Genomic DNA, 22483 nt, shown 5'->3' with positions numbered 1-22483 from the left:
ATTTTTCTCATCTGTCTCCTTTTAGTTATATTATAAATAGATTAAAAAAAAACATAAAGCTATTAAACCATCAATCAATACCAGGCCTTTCTTACTGAAGAGTTTTATGATGTTTTAAAGTGATTGAAACCACATTTTTTCATTAAACTTGCCAGTCAATGAATGATCTCTAAATTGATTTCCTCGGGCCCCAGTTTCTTCATTTATTTGAAGTTTAATATTCCCAATTGACTTTAATCTTACTCTGTCAAATCAGTCCTACTCCTTCTTGGACTTTTCCTAAGTTTGTGGTATGGCTTTTTTGTGTCTTTCTACTCTTCTAAGTTTGTCTGGCTGATGCAGCTCATATATTCTAACAAGAATGCAATTTGTTAATCCAATTTCCTATATATTCACATGACATTCTCTGCTTATCTCTATCACTGTAGTGAGTGAATATAGTAGGACAGACATACTGGTCTGCTTACTTGTCTGGACTCCTCTTGGGTTTTGAGACCCTGATGGCAAGAAGTGTTTGTCACCTAGGAATATCTACCACTTAACAATACTTGGCATATAGTAGACACACATAAATGTCTGAAGCATGAAAGAATGTAATAAATTGTGTTAGAACACATTTTAGAATGTGTTATGAATATATGAAATATATAGTTTAAATTGATATATATCTCAAATTCACTAACGTTCTAAACAGAACTTGCCTTATATCAATCTGCTTTCTCTACCCCTTTCTCTCACACTGTTTCTGCCTCTCTCTGTGTCTCCTCTGTCTCTCTCTTGCTCCCTTGCCTCACCCTTACTTCTGTGTGAAATAAATCTGAGCACAGGCTTCTAAGAAAAACATACTAAGTTTTATCTAATGCTCACACACACACTCATACATAGAAACCATATAATAAATGTTAACTGATTAACATCATATTGGCTTATCCTAGAAATTGGAATCTAGGCAACCATCAAACCTCTTCATACATGAAAGCAAAGTTAGATGTTTTAGCACCAACATTCAAAAGACATCACCATGAATTAAAAACAAACAAACAATATTAAGTCTTAGTGAGACTGACTACAGAAACAGCTTAATTGCTATATAATTAACCACATAACTGTGGTTGTTCAGCTGCTAAGTCATGTCTGACTCTTTGTGACCCCATGGACTGCAGCACACCAAGCTCCTTTATCTTCCACTATCTCCTGGAGTTTGCTCAAATCCATATCTATTGAGTCTGTGATGCAATCTAACCATCTCATCCTCTGTCTCCCCGTGTCCTCCTGCCCTCAGTCATTCTCAGTACCAGAATCTTTTCCAAAGAACTGATCCTTTGCATCAAGTGGCCAAAGTACTGGAGCTTCAGCTTCAGCATCAGTCCTTCCAATGAATATACAGAGTTGATTTCCTCTAGGATTGACTGGTTTGATCTCCCTGAAGTCCAAGGGACTCTCAAGAGTCTTCTCCAGCAGCAGAGTTTGAAAGCATCAATTCTTCGGCACTCAGACTTCTTTAAGGTCCAGCTTTCACATCCGTACATGACTACTGGACAAACCATGACTAGATGGCAAAGTGATGTCTCCGCTTTTTAATGCGCTGCCTAGGTTTGTCATAGTTTTCCTTTCAAGGAACAAGCATCTTTTAATTTCATAGCTACAGTCACTATCTGCAGTGATTTTGGAACCCAGGAAAATAAAATCTGTCACTGCTTCCACTTTTCCCCTTCTATTTGTCATCAAGTGATGGGACTGGATACCATGATCTTAGTTTTTTTAATGTTGGGTTTCAAGACAGCTTTTTCACTCTTTTATTTCATCCTTATCAAGACGCTCTTTAGTTCCTCTTTACTTTCTGCTGTAAGAGTGGTATTATCTGTATATCTGAGATTGTTGATATTTCTCTCAGCAATCTTGATTCCAGCTTGTGATTCAGCCAGCCCAGCATTTTGCATGATGTACTCTATATAGAAGTTCAATAAGCACGGTGACAATATATAGCCTTGTGTACTCCTTTCCCAATTTTGAACCAGTAAGTTGTTCTATGTCTGGTTCTAACTGTTGCTTCCTGACCCACATACAAGTTTCCTAGGAGATAAGTAAGGTGGCCTCATACTCCCATCTCCTTAAGGATTTTTCAATTTGTTGTGATTCACACAGTGAAATGTTTTAGCATAGTCAGTGAAGTAGAAGTTTTCCTTTAATTCCTTTGCTTTCTGTATGATCCACTGAATGTTGGCAATTTGATCTCTGGTTCCTTTGCCTTTTCTAAATCTAGCTTGTGCATCTGGAAGCTCTCAGTTCATGTACTGCTGAAACCTAGCTTGTAGGTGAAATAAGTGCAACTGTCAGGTACTTTGAACATTCTCTGGTATTGTCCTTTGGGATTGTAATGAAAACTGACCGTTTCCAGCCCTGTGAACCACACAATACCACCTAGGAAATGTCATTTCATTTTTAACAAAGAATTACTAATTTTACTGATATTTTTAGAGGAAATGAATTAAATATTTTATGATGCTTTTATATTAAACTGTATACCATCAGATGAGAGCCTAAAGAGGCACTCCTGGATGATATTGGAATATCAGCATTAATAGAATAGCTAGAAATAATAAAAATAGTAATAGTAAATCTAATTTAGAGTTAAATTAAATCTAAATAAACATTAACTATGAGCTATGTACCTGATAATATGCTAGGTCTTATGTACGTATTAAATCATTTTCACCCTGAAAACAATCTTCTGAGGCGGGCACTACTCTATTCCACTACTGAGCAAACAAAGGCACAGGGTTATGATGCCCCTTACTCAGCTCACACAGCTAAGCCTGGGTTCCCATCCAGATCATTTTTTTAGTCACAGTGCTCTACCTTTTCCCAGAAGCATATTTATTAACCTCATTTTGGTAGCTTACCTATATACTGATCTAATACTAATTTTGTTTCTAATTTTCTCAAATAGGAAATAGAAGAGAAAGACAATCAGCTCCTCTCATTTTCTAGTTGCACATGTTAGGTGAGTTGCTTTTCCTGTCCGAGTTGTAGCGTTAGTAAAATGGGGCTAGGGATATGTACCTAGATATCTGAGTACTCCCTTAATTTTAACCTCAGGTTTCTTTGTAACTAAGACTGTATTAAAAAAAAAAAAACAAACAACTTTTATGAAGATTAATTTAGATGATGCATAGAAAATGTCTTAGACAATATAGTATGCTGTGTCTATACAAATTTACTTTTACTAATATTTATAATGACAACTCTTAGGATGCAAAAACATGCAAATAATTCAGCTATTTTTGGTCCCCATTTTATACCTGATTCCTTCATATGATGATATGCTAGAATAACAGGCAATATAAACCTATCTATTCATAATTAAAATAACCTAGTAAGCCAAAAAAAAAAAAAAAAGAAGTATTCCCCTGCTTCAACCAGAGTGGATTTCTTTCTTTCCTTTTTCTTTTTTTTTTTTGTTTTTAGGAAACAGAAGGAGATGACAGAGGACAAAACAGTTGGATGGTATCATTGACTCAATGGACATGAGTTTAAGTAAGCTCTGGAGATGGTGAAGGACAGGGAAGCTTGGTGTGCTGCAGGCCAAGGGTCACAAAGAGATGGACATGACTGAGTGACTCAACAATACAACTTTATATTTATTGTATTTTAGAAAGAGAGAAAGAATAAATGTTCTGCTTTTAAAAATCTTCTATTAATTTTTATTGGAATGTCTTTGATTTACAGCACTGTTGGTTTCAGCTATACAGCAAAGTGAATCAGTTATACATATATTCACTCTTTTTTAGATTCTTTACCCATATAGGCCATTATAGAATATCAAGTAGAGTTCCCTGTGCTATACAGTAGATTCTTAGCAGTTTTGAGTTTTATATATAGTAGTGTGCATATGTCAACATCAATCTCCCAATTTATTCCCCATTCTTAGTTTGTATTTTCCATATATGACTCTCTTCTTTGTGAGTCAGTTCATTTGTACTGGTTTTTAGAATCCACAAATAAGAGACACATGATATTTGTATTTCTCTATATTGACTTCCTTTCCTCAGTATGGTAATCTCTAGGTCCACCTATGTTGCTGCAAATGCCATTATCAGAGTGAAAGAATTTTTTGAAACACAAAATTAGGAGTATATAAGATAAAAACAAACAAAATAAAGTAAATCCACCAAACTGGTATCATTGTGAAAAGTTTACATTGATCTTAATGATTTTTGATAAGCAGAACACATATCTAAATGCCTGACAAATTCAGGTAAACACATTTAAATGAAAAAATACAAAAATGTGTTCTTGCTTTCTTCTTTTAATTCATTCTCTCTCTACTAGAGGGAAATAAAAATAAAATTCCAGAAAACTAACAAGTTTTAGAATGCCTAAAACATGAGTAAACAACCAGATTGCTGCTCCTTGGTCTTAAATTTCTTTAACTGATCATTTATGCCACTTGAAAAAAATAACTTTGCTTAAAACTACAAATGGTGATTGCAACTAATGAACTACTGCTAAAAATATTACAAGGTAATTATATATACATATATATAAATATACAAAATATCTTTTTTTCAGAAAAACATGAAAGGCTTGTGATGTGCTAGATCCTGTGCTAATTGCTACTAGTCTTAAGTGAATAAGACCTAATTTTCTGTTTTAAATTTACCAAGGCAGTCACATATTTAATAATGTTTTAAATATAATTTTTTATGTGCCACAAAAGGTAAGTAATAGGGTAATATAAAAATGTATAATAGGTAAAACTAGTGAAGTCTGAAGCTTTAGAAAAAGCTTTCCTAAGGAAACAGATTTGCAGATGAAAGATTTTGTCAGGTATAGCAGGGGGTGTTTGAGTAGGATGAGTCCAAGAGGGGAGAACAGCAAAATATACAGAGCTCAGAGTGGAAGGAGGTTGGTACATTTAATGAACTGAAAGAAAGTCTACTTGGCTGGAGCAGAGCCATCAGTGGGGAGACCCATGGGAGACCATTCATGCAAGGCCTGCAGGTCAGCTGGAGGACACTGCAGGCATTAAAGCCATGAGGCAGGAGAGTGCCATGATCAGAAAGTGGAAAAAACAATATTTAAAGTCATGAGAGCTCATGGGAAAATACTAAATTTCATAAGACATCAATAATCAGAAATCATAAGGATATTAGAGATTACTGATTTCAAAGTTAGTAGAGAAATGCTAGATTTAGATATGATACTGAGCCAGAAGGAATTTTTAAAAAGTATTCTGTTGGAGTTAAACATTATAAGCCATTTGAAGGACAAATGTAGGAAGAAAATGTAAATATATCTTTGAGTCTTATATCAAAAATAATCTCAAAATTATATTTGATACCACAAATATGGTCAATTTACAGACCTTATAAGAGAGACTGCTGCTAAGTTGCTTCAGTCGTGTCTGACTCTATGCTACCCCATAGACGGCAGCCCACCAGGCTCCCCCGTCCCTGGGATTCTCCAGGCAAAAACACTGGAGTGGGTTGCCATCTCCTTCTCCAGTGCATGAAAGTGAAAAGTGACAGTGAAGTCACTCAGTCGTATCTGACTCCTAGCGACACCATGAACTGCAGCCAGGCAAGAGTACTGGAGTGGGTTGCCATTGCCCTCTTTGTATAAGAGACACACTAATAGATAATTATGTTTATTTAGTTGGGTTACTATTGAAAGTTCTATGAGAAGAGTTTCCAAAACAGAAAAGCAGTTCTGTCAGCCCTCAGTTAAATACATACAGTTAAAATGATATTAATATAAACATTTCAAAGAAGTTATGAAATTACTGGAGTTTGTTAAGATCTTAGCTGTCCATGATCCATTTTTACCTTCAGGGAAAATATTAATACCAAGACTCAAGAAATAGTTCTCACTATGAACTTTCTTCAGACATTTTTTATCTGAAAGTTATCAATATTCAATTAACTAGGGACATTTGCTGCTGCTGCTAAGTCACGTCAGTCATGTGCGACTCTGTGTGACCCCATAGACGGCAGCCCACCTGGCTCCTGTCCCTGGGATTCTCCAGGCAAGAACACTGGAGTGGGATGCCATTTCCTTCTCCAATGCATGAAAGTGAAAGTGAAGTGGCTCAGTCGTATCCGACTCTTTGCGACCCCATGGACTGCAGCCTACCAAGCTCCTCTGTCCATGGGATTTTCCAGACAAGAGTACTGGAGTGGGTTGCCATTGCCTTCTCCAAACTAGGGACATGAAGTCTCTGTTATCTGCAGATAGTTTTGTTTTATTCAGATGCTATGTTACATGCTATGGGCTAGAATTGTCTTCAATGAAGGACAGTCTCAGGAAAAAAACTCTATCAGGTACTACAAACTACTGACATTCTCAACTCTTCAGTACAGGCTTCTGAGCTGACAATGCTTATACAACTTCCAGATTAAAGCAGTAAACTAAGTCTGGATTAACAGAATTCTCGGATGCAGTGGGCTTTAAGAATTAATGACAGGACCAACAGCATGAACTCAGAGGTCATCACTGATTTTGTTTCTCTACTAGGAAAGGCTGTACTTGTGAATGATGGTCACTGTGTCTGGGAGGACCAGCTGCCTTTAAGGAACTGAGGCTGGTTTTACTTATGAATACAGTGCCTTCATAGTCCACCCAGAACGCCCAGGTTGGTGCCTGGAAGACAAAGTACAATCTCAAGGTTACGAGGGTCACTTTCTGACAGGTTGAGAGGAGAGGGATGCACTGAAAGGTGCAGGTTGTACAGGGAAAATCTGGTATGTGCTTTATTGAATTTAGCTTCCTAGTCTCAAGATGGCAAATGATAGAGACTTTCATAAATCCGATCAGAGACTTTTTTAATAAAAACTTCCAGGTAGAAATGAATTAATCCAAAGTGATTCCTGGGTTGGGAAGAGCCCCTTGAGAAGGGAATGGCTACCCACCCTAATATTCTGGCCGGAGAATTCCATGGACTGTATAGTCCATGGTGTCACAAAGAGTCAGACACAACTGAGTGACTTTCACTTTTCACTTTCTAAGGCTTTTATTATAGAAAATTAAGTCAGGCTCCCATACGCTTTCCCCAGTCTTTCCAGCTCTCTCTACCCTAAAAACTGGTAAAATTTCCTAGAACTCAAATGGTTTTGGTTGACCAAATAGAACAGAAAACAGTGCTAGTTGATTGTATATTTTATAATTCAAGATCCTTCAGAAAGCAATGACTTTTAAATAGTCATGTTTCCTATTTTTTAAATAAGTATCTATTTTGTCCATCACAATACCTTGGGCCTTGGTTTGCACATTTATAATACAAATGTACTGGTGTACAGTTACCTCAAAGAAGACCAATAATATTAGCTCAGTATGTTGTTATGACATGACAATTACATCTTCTATGTTCAATGTGTAAACACTACGATAATGAAATAAATCAGAATGATTAAATTCAGAGTAACAATTCTATGTTTAAAAAAAAATTCACCCCACTTATTGACAACAATATTAAATAAGATACCAGCCATTAGGTTAATTTTGCAACATGTATTAGTATAACAATAATCTTAATTTAATTTTTACAGTTTACACATGACGCTGTTTTACAGAAATAAAACTATAATATTCTATTTTAAACCTGAACAGCTACAAAACAATATCCTACATGACTTGTGTCATATAAAATATTGGTTAACATTTTAAACACAGATTGGATATAGGTTCAATTCATACTTACCCATGAAATTGAGATACCCTTCTCCACCAAGTGTGTGAGTAATGAGTCGAATCATCTTATGAAGCTGTATTCCACGATCAATAACGGGAGTAAATGGGGTCAGAACACTCATGTTGGTATACATTTCAGCATCCATCAACCAAAATGCCAATGTCTTATCCCCAACGAGTGCCTAATAAAATAAAAGTCACTGATGTAAATGCAAAGAATAGGTACTAAGGAGTTGTCATTTATGCTAGAGTAACATGTGATTTCATAAAAACAGTACAGGAGAAGTGTGTGAATTAGTATTAATTCCATGTATTTCCCAATAGTCACTATCTATGCTGAAGGTAAACTGGTGAAATACATGAGAAAGCTCACATATCTGTTTCTTTTATTTATAAAATAGCTTGATAAAAACTCATGATAAGCTACCTGAATATTTGCTAATACTAAGCAAGAGAAATTAGAATAATATGTGTTATAATGTTTAAAATACTAATAGCCTTTTTAAAGAATTTAAACAATGGATTTTTAAAAATTGAACGGCAGATTCCTTAAATTCTGTAATGCTTGACAATTTTCACAAGTTTCACACACATGATTTCATACAATCCCATAATCTTAGATTAAACTATTAGAATACTAACACGGTTTTTAAAAACGACTTGTATATCATGACTTTATTGTTTTAAAAGAACGGAAGAGTTTCTTAGAAATCATTTATATGTATATGCACTTATATTTATGTACATAAAACATGTACATAAATATATTACAATGGACCTTTTTTCCTTTCAGGAGCAAACTGACAACTTTTTCTTAAAATGTAGAACTTGCTTTCTTATTATATTTGAAATCTAATCTAAAACGAGTTTGTTTTATGTGAAAATATAATAGTTGACAAATAGGGCAGGTAACTCAGAAACACCCTGAGCAGCAGAAAAGGTCTCTTAATTGGAATGATTTATGGTTAAAAACAGCTAACTAATGCCAAGGATTATTTATTGATAGGAAGAATATATAGAGAAACAGAGATTAAACCATAATCGCCTCACCGTATTACTATACAATTATTTTCACTTTTAGAAAAATATTTTTCTTTATAAACCTATTTTAAAGTCTAAACTATTTTCATATGTTCATATTTGTAATTTTTATTAGGTTTAAAATTCAGTGTATGTTTGGTTTTAGGAAGAATTAGGTAACTTACATCTTTTTGTATATTCCAGACAATTTTTAATACAAAGTGGAATTACATGGATCTTTAAAGTATGAAATAAGTCTTCCATACTGTCTCTGTACATCTTGGAAGAAAAATTATGAAATTAATCTATCAGTTTCATCTTCAATTTGTTTACTTCACTCATTTCCTTATTCTTTTATTCATTCATATAAAATAAACATAAATTGGGAACCCAAAGGTGCTACAATTGGCTAGAAACTTAAAATGTATTTTAATTTTCATATTGTTATATACTTGACACACAAAAAATGTGGAAAATTTTTTAAAGAGATGGTAATAACAGATCACCTGACCTGCCCTGCCTCCTGAAAAATCTGTATGCAGACAAAGAAGCAACAGTTAGAACTGGACATGGAAAAACACACTGGTTCCAAATTGGGAAAGGAGTACATGAAAGCTGTATATTGTCACCCTGCTTATTTAACTTCTATGCAGAGTACATCATGAGAAGTGCTGGACTGGAAGAAGCACAAGCTGGGATCAAGATTACCAGGAGAAATATCAATAACCTCAGGTATGCAGGTGACACCACCCTTATAGAAGAAAGCGAAGAAGAACTAAAGAGCCTCTTGATGAAAGTGAAAAAGGAGAGTGAAAAAGCTGGCTTAAAACTCAACTTTCAGAAAACTAAGATCATGGCATCCGGTCCCATCACTTCATGGCAAATAGATGGGGAAACAATGGAAACAACAAGAAACTTTATTTTGGGGGGCTCCAAAATCACTGCAGATGGTGACTGCAGCCATGAGATTAAAAGACGCTTATTCCTTGGAAGGAAAGTTATGACCAACCTCGACAGCACATTAAAAAGCAGAGACATTACTTTGCCAACAAAGGTCCATCATCTAGTCAAAGCTATGGTTTTTCCATAGACATGAATGGAAGTGATAGTTGGACATGAATGGAAAGGATAGTTGGAAGAAAGCTGAGCGCTGAAGAACTGATGCTTTGAACTGTGTTGTTGGAGAAGACTCTTAAGAGTCCCTTGGACTGCAAGGAGATCCAACCAGTCAATCCTAAAAGATTGATGCTGAAGCTGAAACTCCAAACTTTGGCTACCTGATGTGAAGAACTGATTCACTGGAAAAGACCTTGATGCTGGGAAAGACTGAAGGTGGGAGGAAAAGGAGATGACAGAGGATGAGATGGCTGGATGGCATCAACACTCGATGGTCATGAGTTTGACTAAGCTCCGGGAATTGGTGATGGATGGGAAAGCCTGTCTACTGCCATCCATGGGGTTGCAAAGAGTCCGAAATGACAGAGAGTGAAATGAACTGAATATACTTGAAAGGGATTTACTTATCCTTAAATTAATATTATTCATTTCTTATTTTATTACATTTTGGTTCTGGTTTTTTCATTGGTATTTATTTGATTTGTCCCATAGCCAATTTAAAAGAAAGTACTATCCCAATTAGGAAGATACAAAACTTCATATGTCTACTTCATGAATGAGTAAAGTTTCTGTATAGGCCAATAGTACATAGTTTAGGCAGTGGGCTATTTTCTCAGTCTCAACTACTGAAATCTGCCATTAACACTCCAAAGCAGCCACAGACAATAGGTAATTGAATGAGTATGCCTGTGTCCTAGTTACCTTATAAAAACAAGCAGTAGGCAGAATTTGGCTCATGGGCCTTGATAGCTGACCTCTGGTCTACTTATACTTTCTTAATAGTAAGAGGAGACATCTGAAAAACTAGTTTCCAACTTAAATTGTCAATTTCTGCTGAAATAACATAGGAACTTATTGTTTAACTTCAATTTTCTTAATTCATATACTGCAAATAATTTCAAAAGGTTTACTGTCTTTTTAAAGTATAAAGACTTCATTTTATATTGTTTATGAGGACAGTTCAGTTCAGTCGCTCAGTCGTGTCCGACTCTTTGCGACCCCATGAATCGCAGCATGCCAGGCCTCCCTGTCCATCACCATCTCCCAGAGTTCACTCAGACTCATGTCCATCGAGTCCATGATGCCATCCAGCCATCTCATCCTTGGTCGTCCCCTTCTCCTCCTGCCCCAAATCCCTCCCAGCATCAGAGTCTTTTCCAATGAGTCAACTCTTCGCATGAGGTGGCCAAAGTACTGGAGCTTCAGCTTTAGCATCATTCCTTCCAAAGAAATCCCAGGGCTGATCTTCAGAATGGACTGGTTGGATCTCCTTGCAGTCCAAGGGACTCTCAAGAGTCTTCTCCAACACCACAGTTCAAAAGCATCAATTCTTTGGCATTCAGCCTTCTTCACAGTCCAACTCTCACATCCCTACATGACCACTGGAAAAACCATAGCCTTGATTAGATGGACCTTAGTCAGCAAAGTAATGTCTCTGCTTTTGAATATACTATCTAGGTTGGTCATAACTTTTCTTCCAAGGAGTAAGCGTCTTTTAATTTCATGGCTGCAATCACCATCTGCAGTGATTTTGGAGCCCCAAAAAATAAAGTCTGACACTGTTTCCACTGTTTCCCCATCTATTTCCCATGAAGTGATGGGACCAGATGCCATGATCTTCGTTTTATGAATGTTGAGCTTTAAGCCAACTGTTTCACTTTCCTCTTTCACTTTCATCAAGAGGCTTTTTAGCTCCTCTTCACTTTCTGCCATAAGGGTGGTGTCATCTGCATATCTGAGGTTATTGATATTTCTCCCGGCAATCTTGATTCCAGCTTGTGTTCCTTCCAGTCCAGCGTTTCTCATGATGTACTCTGCATAGAAGTTAAATAAGGAGGGTGACAATATACAGCCTTGACGTACTCCTTTTCCTATTTGGAACCAGTCTGTTGTTCCATGTCCAGTTCTAACTGTTGCTTCCTGACCTGCATACAGATTTCTCAAGAGGCAGGTTAGGTGGTCTGGTATTCCCATCTCTTTCAGAATTTTCCACAGCTTATTGTGATCCACACAGTCAAAGGCTTTGGCATAGTCAATAAAGCAGAAATAGATGATTTTCTGGAACTCTCTTGCTTTTTCCATGATCCAGCAGATGTTGGCAATTTGATCTCTCGTTCCATGATTTCAATAACTAAATGGTCTTCTCCATTTATTTATCTTTATTGAGGGACTATTAGGAGAAGTCATAGTACTAAGGCTGGAAATACAAATGTAAACAAATATTCTGCTTAAAATGTGATGAGAATATGAAGACTTGGGAAGCCACTTTTTCCCCTATACACCTGGATGAAAGCCTCAGGAAACACACCTGAGTCAGAGCATTAGTTCTTTATAGTAGCTTCCCAGGTGAAGTATGCATTTGCAGGTGTGTGGGGGAAGTATAAGACTGGGACAAGATTGACCGATTTACGATGGGTGAAAGTTTTACAGTATTGAAGAACAGAACACTTGGAGAATTGAACATAGAATAAACTTTGGCATGGGCCAAGATGACAGGCTGTGAGTGAGAAGCTTTAACCAAAAGATCTGGGTTGACAAAATTAGCTTTGCCCTTTGGAAAATAACTCAGGCTACATTACAGACAATGGACTAAAAAAGAGGGACAGAGATCAGGGTGATCAATCAGCAAAGGATTTAGTGACTGAGGGGGGAAAAATGATGAAAGCAAGTGAAAAGGCATAAAAGAAAATCTTTAGAAGGAAAACTAAAATGGAAAGGAAATTAAAATTAACCTGGATTAGCACCAACATTCTTCTCGTGACAACAAAGGAAAACTTGTAAGATAGTACTTGCAACTGTCATTCACAGTCGCTTAATTACAGTTTGGCAGGGTAAAAGTAGTACTGCATTTTGAAGTTGAAATTTATGGATCTACAAAGTAAGTTTTTAATGTCTTTTCTTTTTTAAAGGTTTTTTGATTTAGACCATTTTTAAAGTCTTTATTGAATTGGTTACAATACTGCTTCTGTTTTATGTTTGGGGTTTTCTGGCTGTGAGATGCATGGGATCTTAGCTCCCTGACAAGGGATCGAACCTGTACCTTCTGCACTGGAAGGCAAACTCTTAACTACGGGACCACCATGGAAATCCCTGAAAAGTTTTTCAAGTAAGAGTAGCTGTCACATAAAATAGACATATAACACATTACATTAATTGTATTGAACTATAGAAATTTGTATTGAGATATGCTTATTTTAGATACGTTAACAAATACATGCACAGAGAGAGAACGGTTTACACACATACTTATTTACCTGATCATGGCTCTCTGCGTAGGCAATGCACTTTTCAAGGTAGCGTCGGTTTGTGAGTGTATACACTATATTGCCCATGTTCCAATCTTCATCTTTATATTCTTTCAGTAACTAAATGCAAGACAGGAAATAATTTCAATACCTCGTTGCTATTCTTACTTTATAACCCAAACTTAGGGTATATATCATATCAATCCAAATTATGACACACAGATACAAGCACACCCACGGAACAAAAATAGCTTTGTTGACACTTTTACTGAAATCACAGCTTTTGTACAGACTATCCAAATGACAGTGGTGTTGTGTGTGGGTGTGCACGTGCTCACTTTTGTGCAGATGATTTGATCACTGCACTTTAGGATTTTGGCAACCTTTTTTCTTTTTCTGTAACAGCTGCTACTTCTTGATTAATGACTACAGTAAAGTGTTGTGCAGTAGATCTTCAATAACTTCCACAAGGTAAAGATATACTTGCTACCATTTTAGCTTGGAATGAACAAAAAAAAATGTTAGCAAGAAGAGTGTCTTGTTCCTTTCTTAAACGAAAACAACTATTATTTCAATGTATAAAAGCTGATTATCATGAAATAATTATCATCCTGGGGCAGGAGATAGATGAGCTCCAGGTTAGATATCTACAGCTGACTTTCTGTTTGCATTTCATGAGGCAGTAAGAAGTGGGCTTCCCACAGAATACCTATAACCAGCCTTCTGTTTGTATTTCCTGAGATAAGAGATGGGTGGACTCCAGCTAAGGCATTTACAATCAGCCTCCTGTTTGCCCTCCAAAATGGAAGTAACAACAGAAACAGGGTAAATAGCCAGTCTTTGTCTCTTGTAAACACCTTAAGGTAAGAGTCATGGTATGGCCTCTTTACCTCACTGCTCTTCACCACACCCTTCTCTCTGAGTGTGCATTCCTGCTTTGCTTCCATCATAACTAAATAAACCATTTCTCTGTGTGCTTTCCCACTTGTTGTTATGCTATGCCTCTAATAATAAACTTTGTACCTGCATTTACAGTTTCTGCCTCTGTGATAAATGCATTTTTCACTGAGGTCAAAGATCCAGGGAAAAATAGTTTCCAGCCTCTAGCCCTGGCTGGTCGGGTGGCTAGGATTCTTGGTTCTCATCCAGGCTACCCAGGTTCAATTCCTGGGAAGGGAATTAAGATCTCACTTCCCACGTACTGCTGCCTCTCTGAGATAAATCTTAACAGTGCACACATTTTTGTTTCCAACTGGGTTGTTAGTCTCCAGTGTGGCCTCTGTACCTCTCAAACCTCTTCAGTGCAAATGAACTTGAGAAATTTCAGATTATGATTGTGTCCTAAGTCCTTTCTTAGGCAAACGCTTGCTGTACAAGAATGCTGTCCCTACCCCTTCCTGTGAAATGCTTTCCTCCTTAGGCTGCCATTGTGAAACTCTGCATTGTTTTGCTTTGTTTTGTTTTCTCACCACTCAGACATCCAGCAAAATCCCTTCCTCTGACTATCATATAAAAGCTGCTGCTCCACAGAATTAACAGCCTAAAAAGAGCCTGTTCTTTCACGCAACACAATCTTTCTAAAGGGGGCTCATTTCTCTGTCCTAAACACTGACAGGCAGAATTCTAAAATGGTTCCTATGATTCCCACTCCCTCTGATTCACCTCTTTGTATAATCCTTTACCTGGAGGGTGGGAGGGAACTTTGAATACAATAGATGTCCTTCGAAGAAAGGGTGAGATAATAACAGAAATGCTCTAAATTGCTAAGTTTGTGGTAGTTGGTTATACAGCAATAGGAAATTAATGCAGATTTTGGTACACAAAATAGAGTTCCAGCCTGTTTGTATCTTCCTTTGCTTTTTTTTTTTTTTGCTCAATGGAATTAAGAGGTGCTTTGCCATCCCCCGTTGGAGAAGGCAATGGCAACCCACTCTAGTACTCTTGCCTGGAAAATCCCATGGGTGGAGGAGCCTGGTAGGCTCCATGGGGTCGCAAAGAGTCAGACACGACTGAGCAACTTCACTTTCACTTTTCACTTTCATGCACTGGAGAAGGCAATGGCAACCCACTCCAGTGTTCTTGCCTGGAAAATCCCAGGGACGGGGGAGCCTGGTGGGCTGCTGTCTATGGGGTCGCACAGAGTTGACACAACTTAGCAGCAGCAGCAGCAGCAGCAGCAGCAGCCATCCCCCGTAACTGCAGTGTGAATCACCGGGCACCAGAGGGCAGACTGTATTAGGCAGAATAATGACCACCCACAAGTGTTCACATGCTAATACCCAGAGTGAATATGTCACCTTACATGGCAAGAAGGACTTCAGAGATCTGTGGAAGTTAAGGACATTGAGATGGGGAGATTATCCTGGATTACCCGGATGCTGCTGCTGCTGCTAAATCATGTCAGTCATATCTGACTCTGTGGGACGCCATAGACAGCAACCCACAAGTCTCCTCTGTCTCTGGGATTCTCCAGGCAAGAATACTGGAGTGGGTTGCCATTTCCCTCTCCAATGCATGCTAAGTCGCTTCATTCAGTCTTTGTGTCCGACTCTGCAACTCCATGGACAGCAGCCCACTAGGCTCCCCTGTCCACAGGATTCTCCAGGCAAGAATACTGGAGTGGGTTGCCATTTCCCTTCTCTGGATTACCTGGATGGGCCCAATGTAATTACAGGGATCTTTCTTAAAAGGTGCTTGGGTTGTCAGAGTAAGACAGAGATTTGAAGATGCTACCCTGCTGGCTTTGAAGATGGGGCGAGGGCTCATGAACCAAGGAATACAGGTGGGTTTTAGAAGATAGAAAAGTCAAAGAAATAGAACCTCCAGAAGGAATGCAGCCTTACCAAGCCTTGATATTTAGTCTAGGAAGATCATTTCAGATTTGTGACCATATGATAGTGGATTTGTATAATTTTAATACACTTTGTATTATTTAGATTCAGTGTACTATTTGTATATGTCTATTCACAATCCATAAACCTATGCAAATATGCCCGGTTAAGTTGGACTGCTGTGTTAAAATAATTCAATGGAAGTAGGTTAGACTTTTCAACAAATCATGCTGGAAGTGTTAGACATCTTTGGACAAAAGAAAAAAAAAAAAACCTTAAACATTGATTATACAAAAAGTAACTCAAATGGACTATGGACTTAAACATAAAATTATAAATGTTTAATAGAAAATATAGGAGAATCAGAGAATTCTTAGACTTGTCACCAAAATAGGTCTCTAAAAGGAAAACAAAATGATAAACTGGCCTTCATTAAATTTAAAGAAAACAAAGAACTTTAGCTCTGTGGAAGTCCACATGTAGAGGATGAAAACACAAGGAAAGACCAGTATAAATATATTTGTCAACCACATACCACCTCACAAAAGGGTTGAATCTAAATTATATAAAGAACTCTCAAAACTTCACAGTAAATAAATGATCCAATTAGAAAATGGTCAAAAGACATGAACAGACATTTCACTGAAGAAGATATAAAGATGGCAAATAAGCACAAGAAAACAAGTTATTTGTCATACACCATTAAGAAAATGCAAACTAAATCCACAGTGAGATATTTCTGCACACCTGATAGAATGACCAATATAAAAAATAGCAATAACAAATGCATTGTTCAAGAATGTACAGAAATTGGATCTCTCCAAAGTTGCTTGTGGTAATGCAAAATGGTACAACTACTCAGAAAAATAGTTTGAAAGCCTCTGACTGCAGATCACAACAAACTGTGGAAAATTCTTCAAGAGATGGGCATACCAGACCACCTGATCTGCCTCATGATATATGTGCATGCAGGTCAAACAGCAACAGTTAGAGCCAGACATGGAACAACAGACTGGGTCCAAATTGGAAAAGGGGTAAGTACATCAAGGCTATATATTGTCACCCTGCTTATTTAACTCAGATGCAAAGTACATCATACAAAATGCCAGGCTGGATGAAGCACAAGCTGGAATCAAGATTGCTGGGAGAAATATCAACAACCTCAGATATACAGATGATACCACTTTAATGGCAGAAAGCAAAGAGGAACTAAAGAGCCTCTTAATTAAAGTGAAAGAGGAGAGTGAAAAAGCTGGCTTAAAATTCAATAATCAGAAAACTAAGATCATGGCATCTGGTTCCACAACTTCATGGCAAATATTTGAGGAACAAGTGGAAACAGTGACAGAGTTTATTTTCTTTGGCTCCAAAGTCACTGCTGAAAGTGCTACAGCTATGAAATTAAAAGATGCATGCTCCTTGGAAGAAAAGCTATGACAAAACTAGACAGCATATAAAAAAGCAAAGATATCACTTTGCAAACCAAAGGCTGTATGGTCAAAGCTATGGTTTTTCCAGTGGTCATTTACTAATGTGAAAATTGGAGGACAGAGAAGGCTGAGTGCTGAAGAACTAATACTTTTGAAATGTGGTGCTGGGGAAGCCTCTTGAGAGTCCCTTGGACAGCAAGGAGATCAAGCCAGTTAGTCCTATAGGAAATCAACTCTGAATATTCATTGGAATGACTGATACTGAAACTGAAGCTTCAATACTTAGGCCACCTGATGCAAAGTGCTGACTCACTGGAAAAGACCCTGATGTTGGAAAAGATTGAAGGAGAGGAGAAGAGGCGATGAAGGAAGGATGAGATGGTTGTATGGCATCACTGACTCAATGGACATGAGTTTGAGCAAACTCCAGGAGATAGTAAAGGACAGGGAAGCCTTGGCATGTTGCAGTCCATTGAGTTGCAGAGTTGGACATGACTTAGTGATTGAACAACAATAACAACAACATCCAACCAGTATAAAACCCAGTACTTTTGGATGTTTATCATAGAGTAATGAAAATTTATGTTCATACAAAAATCTGCACACAAATGTTTATAGCAGCTCTCTTTATAGCAGCCAAAACCTAGAAACAATCGAGATATCTTTCACTGGAAAAATAATTAAACAGTGATACAACCATGCCATGAGATAGCATTCAACAAAAAGAAAGGGAAACAGTGAAGTAGCATCATAGATATAGAAAACAAACTTATCGCTCCCAGGGGGTAAAGAGGGGGAGGGATAAATTGGAAGACTGGGATTGACATATACATACTATTATACATAAAATGGGGCTTCTCAAATGGCTCAGTGGATAAAGAATCCACGTGCAATGCAGGAGACACAGGAGACATGGGTTCGATTCCTGATTCAGGAAGATTCCCCAGAGGATCCCACTCCAGTATTCTTGCCTGGAGAATCTCATGCACAGAGGAGGCTGGCAGGCTACAGTCCATAGGGTTGCAAAGAGTCAGACACCACTGAAATGACTAAGCACATTTACATATAATAGATAATTGATAAGAACATACTATATAGCACAGGAAATTCTACTCAAAAATCTGTAATGGCCTATATGGGAAAATACTCTTAAAAAAAAAAAAAAAAAGTGTGGGTATATGTATATGTTTAACTGATTTACTTTGCTCTTACCTGAAACTAACATTACATTGTTAATCAACTATACTCCAATAAAAATTAAAAAAAAAATCTTGACAAGAAATATACTACTGATACATGCAACAACCTACATGAAATCCCCAGAGAATTTGACTGAGTGAAAAATGATAAGCCCAAAAGGTTGCATACTGTATTATTCCATTTGTATAACATTTTTGAAATGAAAAAAATTATAGAAATGGAGATCAGGCTAGCAGTGGCCAAAGGTTCAGGAGTGATTTGGGGAAGAAAGGAGTAGGTGTTGGCTCTAAAAACAACATTTGGGAAACTCATGGTAATGTTCCATGTCTTGATTATGTCCATGTCACTAACCTGATTGTGATATTGCACTATAACTCTGCAAGATGTTACGGTGGTGGTTTATTAGCTAAGTTGTGTCCGACACTTGCAAACCCATGGATTGTATCCCGTCAGGCTCCTCTGTCCATGGGATTATCCCAGCAAGAATACTGGAATAGGTTGCCACTTCCTTCCCCAGGGGGTCTTCCTGACCAAGGGATTGAACCTGTATCTCTGGTGTCTTCTGTGATGGCAGAAGAATTGTCTACCAATTTACCACCTGTTTAACTCCACAGAAATCTAAATGGAGAACAATACATTTTTTTCCTTCCGTTTGTATGATGTACTGCCTAGTACAGTACCTTGAGTATACAAGGTACTGAAGTGTTTAGTAAGTTAAATATTAAAAAAAAAAAGAAAACTGCCATTATTACTAAGAGGAGGAAATAGCCTGCTCTGAGCTATGATTGATTAAAATAATTTTAGGTTGATGTACACCTTTAAATATCCTTGAATCTGCTGAAAGCCTGATGAAGGCTTTTCAGTAGGATGTTAAAAAAGCAAGATTTGGCACTTGCAAGGGGGCAAATATCTTTATGGAAGATTAGAAATCGTAAAAGATGGTGGATGGACAGCGAACCTAAACCAAGGTAAGAAACTTGAAGATCACAACACCTTTTTTTTTTTAATAACAAATACAAAGCAACTTTCCCAGCTAGTAAAGTCTCTTTGGTTTCTAACTCTAATCAGATTTGTAAAACACTTATTTTTTTGACCTGACAATGATTAAGACATTGATAGATGGAAAAGCAGAAGTTGTGCTGGTAGAGTTTTAATGTCACAGCTGTGCTGCTGCTAAGTCGCTTCAGTCGTGTCCAACTCTGTGCGACCCCATAGACGGCAGCCCACCAGGCTCCCCTGTCCCCGGGATTCTCCAGGCAAGAACACTGGAGTGGGTTGCCATTTCCTTCTCCAGTGTCACAGCTGTGCACTGCCCAAATTGCCTGTGGACACAGAAGAGACATGCGATGACTGCAATAACCACTTCCTTCAGAAAAGGCTTCGTGGTTTTTCTATTCAAAGTTAAGCTCTTCTGCCACTGTGATCTCATGGCACCAGTTCATGTCTGTACTAAAGGGCTTTATCAGAAAGCAATGATTATTTGATACATATCTGACATCTTATAAATATTCAGCCTGTGATTCAGACTTTGCCACTCAAGAGTGTTCTATATCAAATCTAAGTCTTATTTTATGTTATCTAAAAATAATCTTATCTAAAGATCACTTATAACAACTTTGGTCATTTAGACAAAAATAAAATGAAACAAAATATAATCCAAGCTACTTGAATTGTTATTAAATTTAATAAAAGTATATTAGAAATCATATGCAATGTGTCATATATAATTATTCATTCCTAGTACCAGACACATGGTAAGGGCTTTTAAATACTCAATGAAGGAATGCATAAATCCACATCTGTTGAGTAAAAAACCATACTAAGAAACAAGTACTGGGAATTAAGGAGTGACTTCTACATTAATTGATGATTTGTAGGCAGAAATGGATGCTTTGATGAAGTTTAATGTGTTTTAAATATAGAATGCCAGAGTTTCATATAATTGCACTGATAATGCAAAATTCCATTTACATAGCTAACATTATATCAATCATATCTTCCCCACGTCTGCATAATGCAAGTGTGAATACTTTAAATTAGAACTTTTAGAAGTTTGAGAGGCATCTTATTAAATGGCACAAGAATCAACACACTAATGAGAGAATTTAATACTTCAATTATAATATCAAAACTAAGAAATAAATCAAAGAAATAATAAATACATCAATATAAGACATAGTATCCACAGGAAAAAAAAAATATTTACATTAAACCTTACCTGTATCCATTTATCTGGAATTGCCATGGCCAATCGATAGTCAAAACCACCCCCTCCCTGGGAAATTGGAGAACACAGAGCTGGCATTCCTGATACATCCTAAAATAAACAGCATCAGCATTACCAGTTCATATTGATCAAATTTTTACTAAATATTCTTGTGACAGTAAATCCAGGCCAATAAATACAAATAATAAATGGGGGTATATACTCTTGGAGTATTTTGGTAGCATAATTGTAAAAGTAGATAGCATTGTGATAGCATATCTCATTTCCCAATAAGATTTTGAGTAGTGCTTTTCATTGCAGGACAACTTTTTATCCTTAGTTGTACATAGAGAACACAAATCTGTAAAAGTGTTATTGCTGAAACATGGTTTCTTACACTAATTTTTGAATATTCTACGTATTGGCTACTGCTTTCATCAAACATAAAAATACATGTGCTGTATATCTGTTATTCTTCTCCGTGTATACAGCAGTGGCAGAGAATGTATTTTTTGAGCACTTAGCTTCTGATGGAATAGAAATAGAGTTAGTACATTAAGAGCAAAGCAGTAAGATGGCTTTCACAAGAGTCAGTTACACTTGGAAAGGGTCACTGAGGTTATCTAGTGGATCTTCTTCATTTAAAAGATATAGAAATCGAGGCTTATTGAGGTGAAGGGCTCACTAAAGACATGTTTCTCAAGGATAGAGCTGGGACTCAGACATCCAACCTTTTGACAGGGTCTTCTTACAGTCATGCTACCACTAGACTATCAGTAATCAAATAAACATATGGTCAAACAGATAAGTAAAAAGAAAATGATGTAAGGACCCAGATGCAACAAAATATATTAGTGTAACAATGGTGGTAAAATATAGTACAAGTACTAGCAATTCTAACTCCACAATATCTTTCAAATAAATTATTTTCTTTTGCCTCATTTCTATAGACACTATCTTATTTAATCCACCTAACTACTTATTCTGACCACTATGTTTCCACACATAAGTGGAACTCCCATCTCCAGTCTCTCTTTACAATAACTGCTGCTGAATGGTCTGCTCCTATCATTGCCTGCGAATAGCTTTCAACAGTCAACAATAGAAAACTTACATTCTTCAGTTTAGGATACAATAAGTAAGCACTGACAATATAATTTATTATTTGATTATCTGCTTCCTCCCTAACTGTTAGAATTTAAGACACATGGGGTAGGACTTTTGTTGTTGTTGCTGTTGTTGCTCACTGACATATGCCAAGAATCTAGAATAGTAGAACACTTGGCACAAAGCAGGAACTCAATAACTATTGTCTGAGTGGATTTATGAAGGTGCTGCCAAGGCTTTGATGGTAAATAAGACATAACACTTGACCTGCAGGATTCAAGAACTAGAATCTAAATAAACATGCGTGCACACAAACACACACAATCATGAAAAGACAGTGTTATGGAGTCGTCATAACTGTTAACAGAAGTACACAGCAGTGTGAGGAAAAAACCTACATCTCTCCATCATTATTTCTACTGTTTCATTTAAAATATTCAATATATCATCCCCTTTGAAATAATCACTCTTCCCTGTGCTTCTGACAGCTTTTATGTGTGTGTCATTACCCAAATTCTCCCTTGGATCATTATCCTTACATCCTATGAAAGATTTGGAAGAATGGCATTGAAACATGTATAATATCATATAAGAAATGAATTGCCAGTTAGGTTTGATGCAGGATACAGGATGCTTGGG

The 22483-nt window shown here is 37.0% G+C and overlaps 1 protein-coding gene across 1 annotated transcript in view; it reads right to left on the bottom strand.

The window, feature by feature from the left end:
• The window catches only part of GBE1 (1,4-alpha-glucan branching enzyme 1), a 302682-nt gene that overhangs the window by 68869 nt on the left and 211330 nt on the right, over positions 1–22483 (bottom strand). The window contains exons 10-12 of the mRNA XM_040226994.1: positions 20750–20848; positions 13080–13190; positions 7700–7871 (exon numbers count right to left, since the gene is read on the bottom strand). Coding sequence (XP_040082928.1) covers positions 7700–7871; positions 13080–13190; positions 20750–20848 — 382 coding nt within the window. The remainder of the gene's footprint in view (positions 1–7699; positions 7872–13079; positions 13191–20749; positions 20849–22483) is intronic.

The sequence above is a fragment of the Oryx dammah genome, unplaced genomic scaffold (assembly GCF_014754425.2).
Source record: "Oryx dammah isolate SB20612 unplaced genomic scaffold, SCBI_Odam_1.1 HiC_scaffold_2, whole genome shotgun sequence".
NCBI lineage: Eukaryota > Metazoa > Chordata > Mammalia > Artiodactyla > Bovidae > Oryx > Oryx dammah.
Note: the sequence above shows the minus strand (reverse complement) of the source record. Positions and strands in the feature narration are given on the sequence as shown.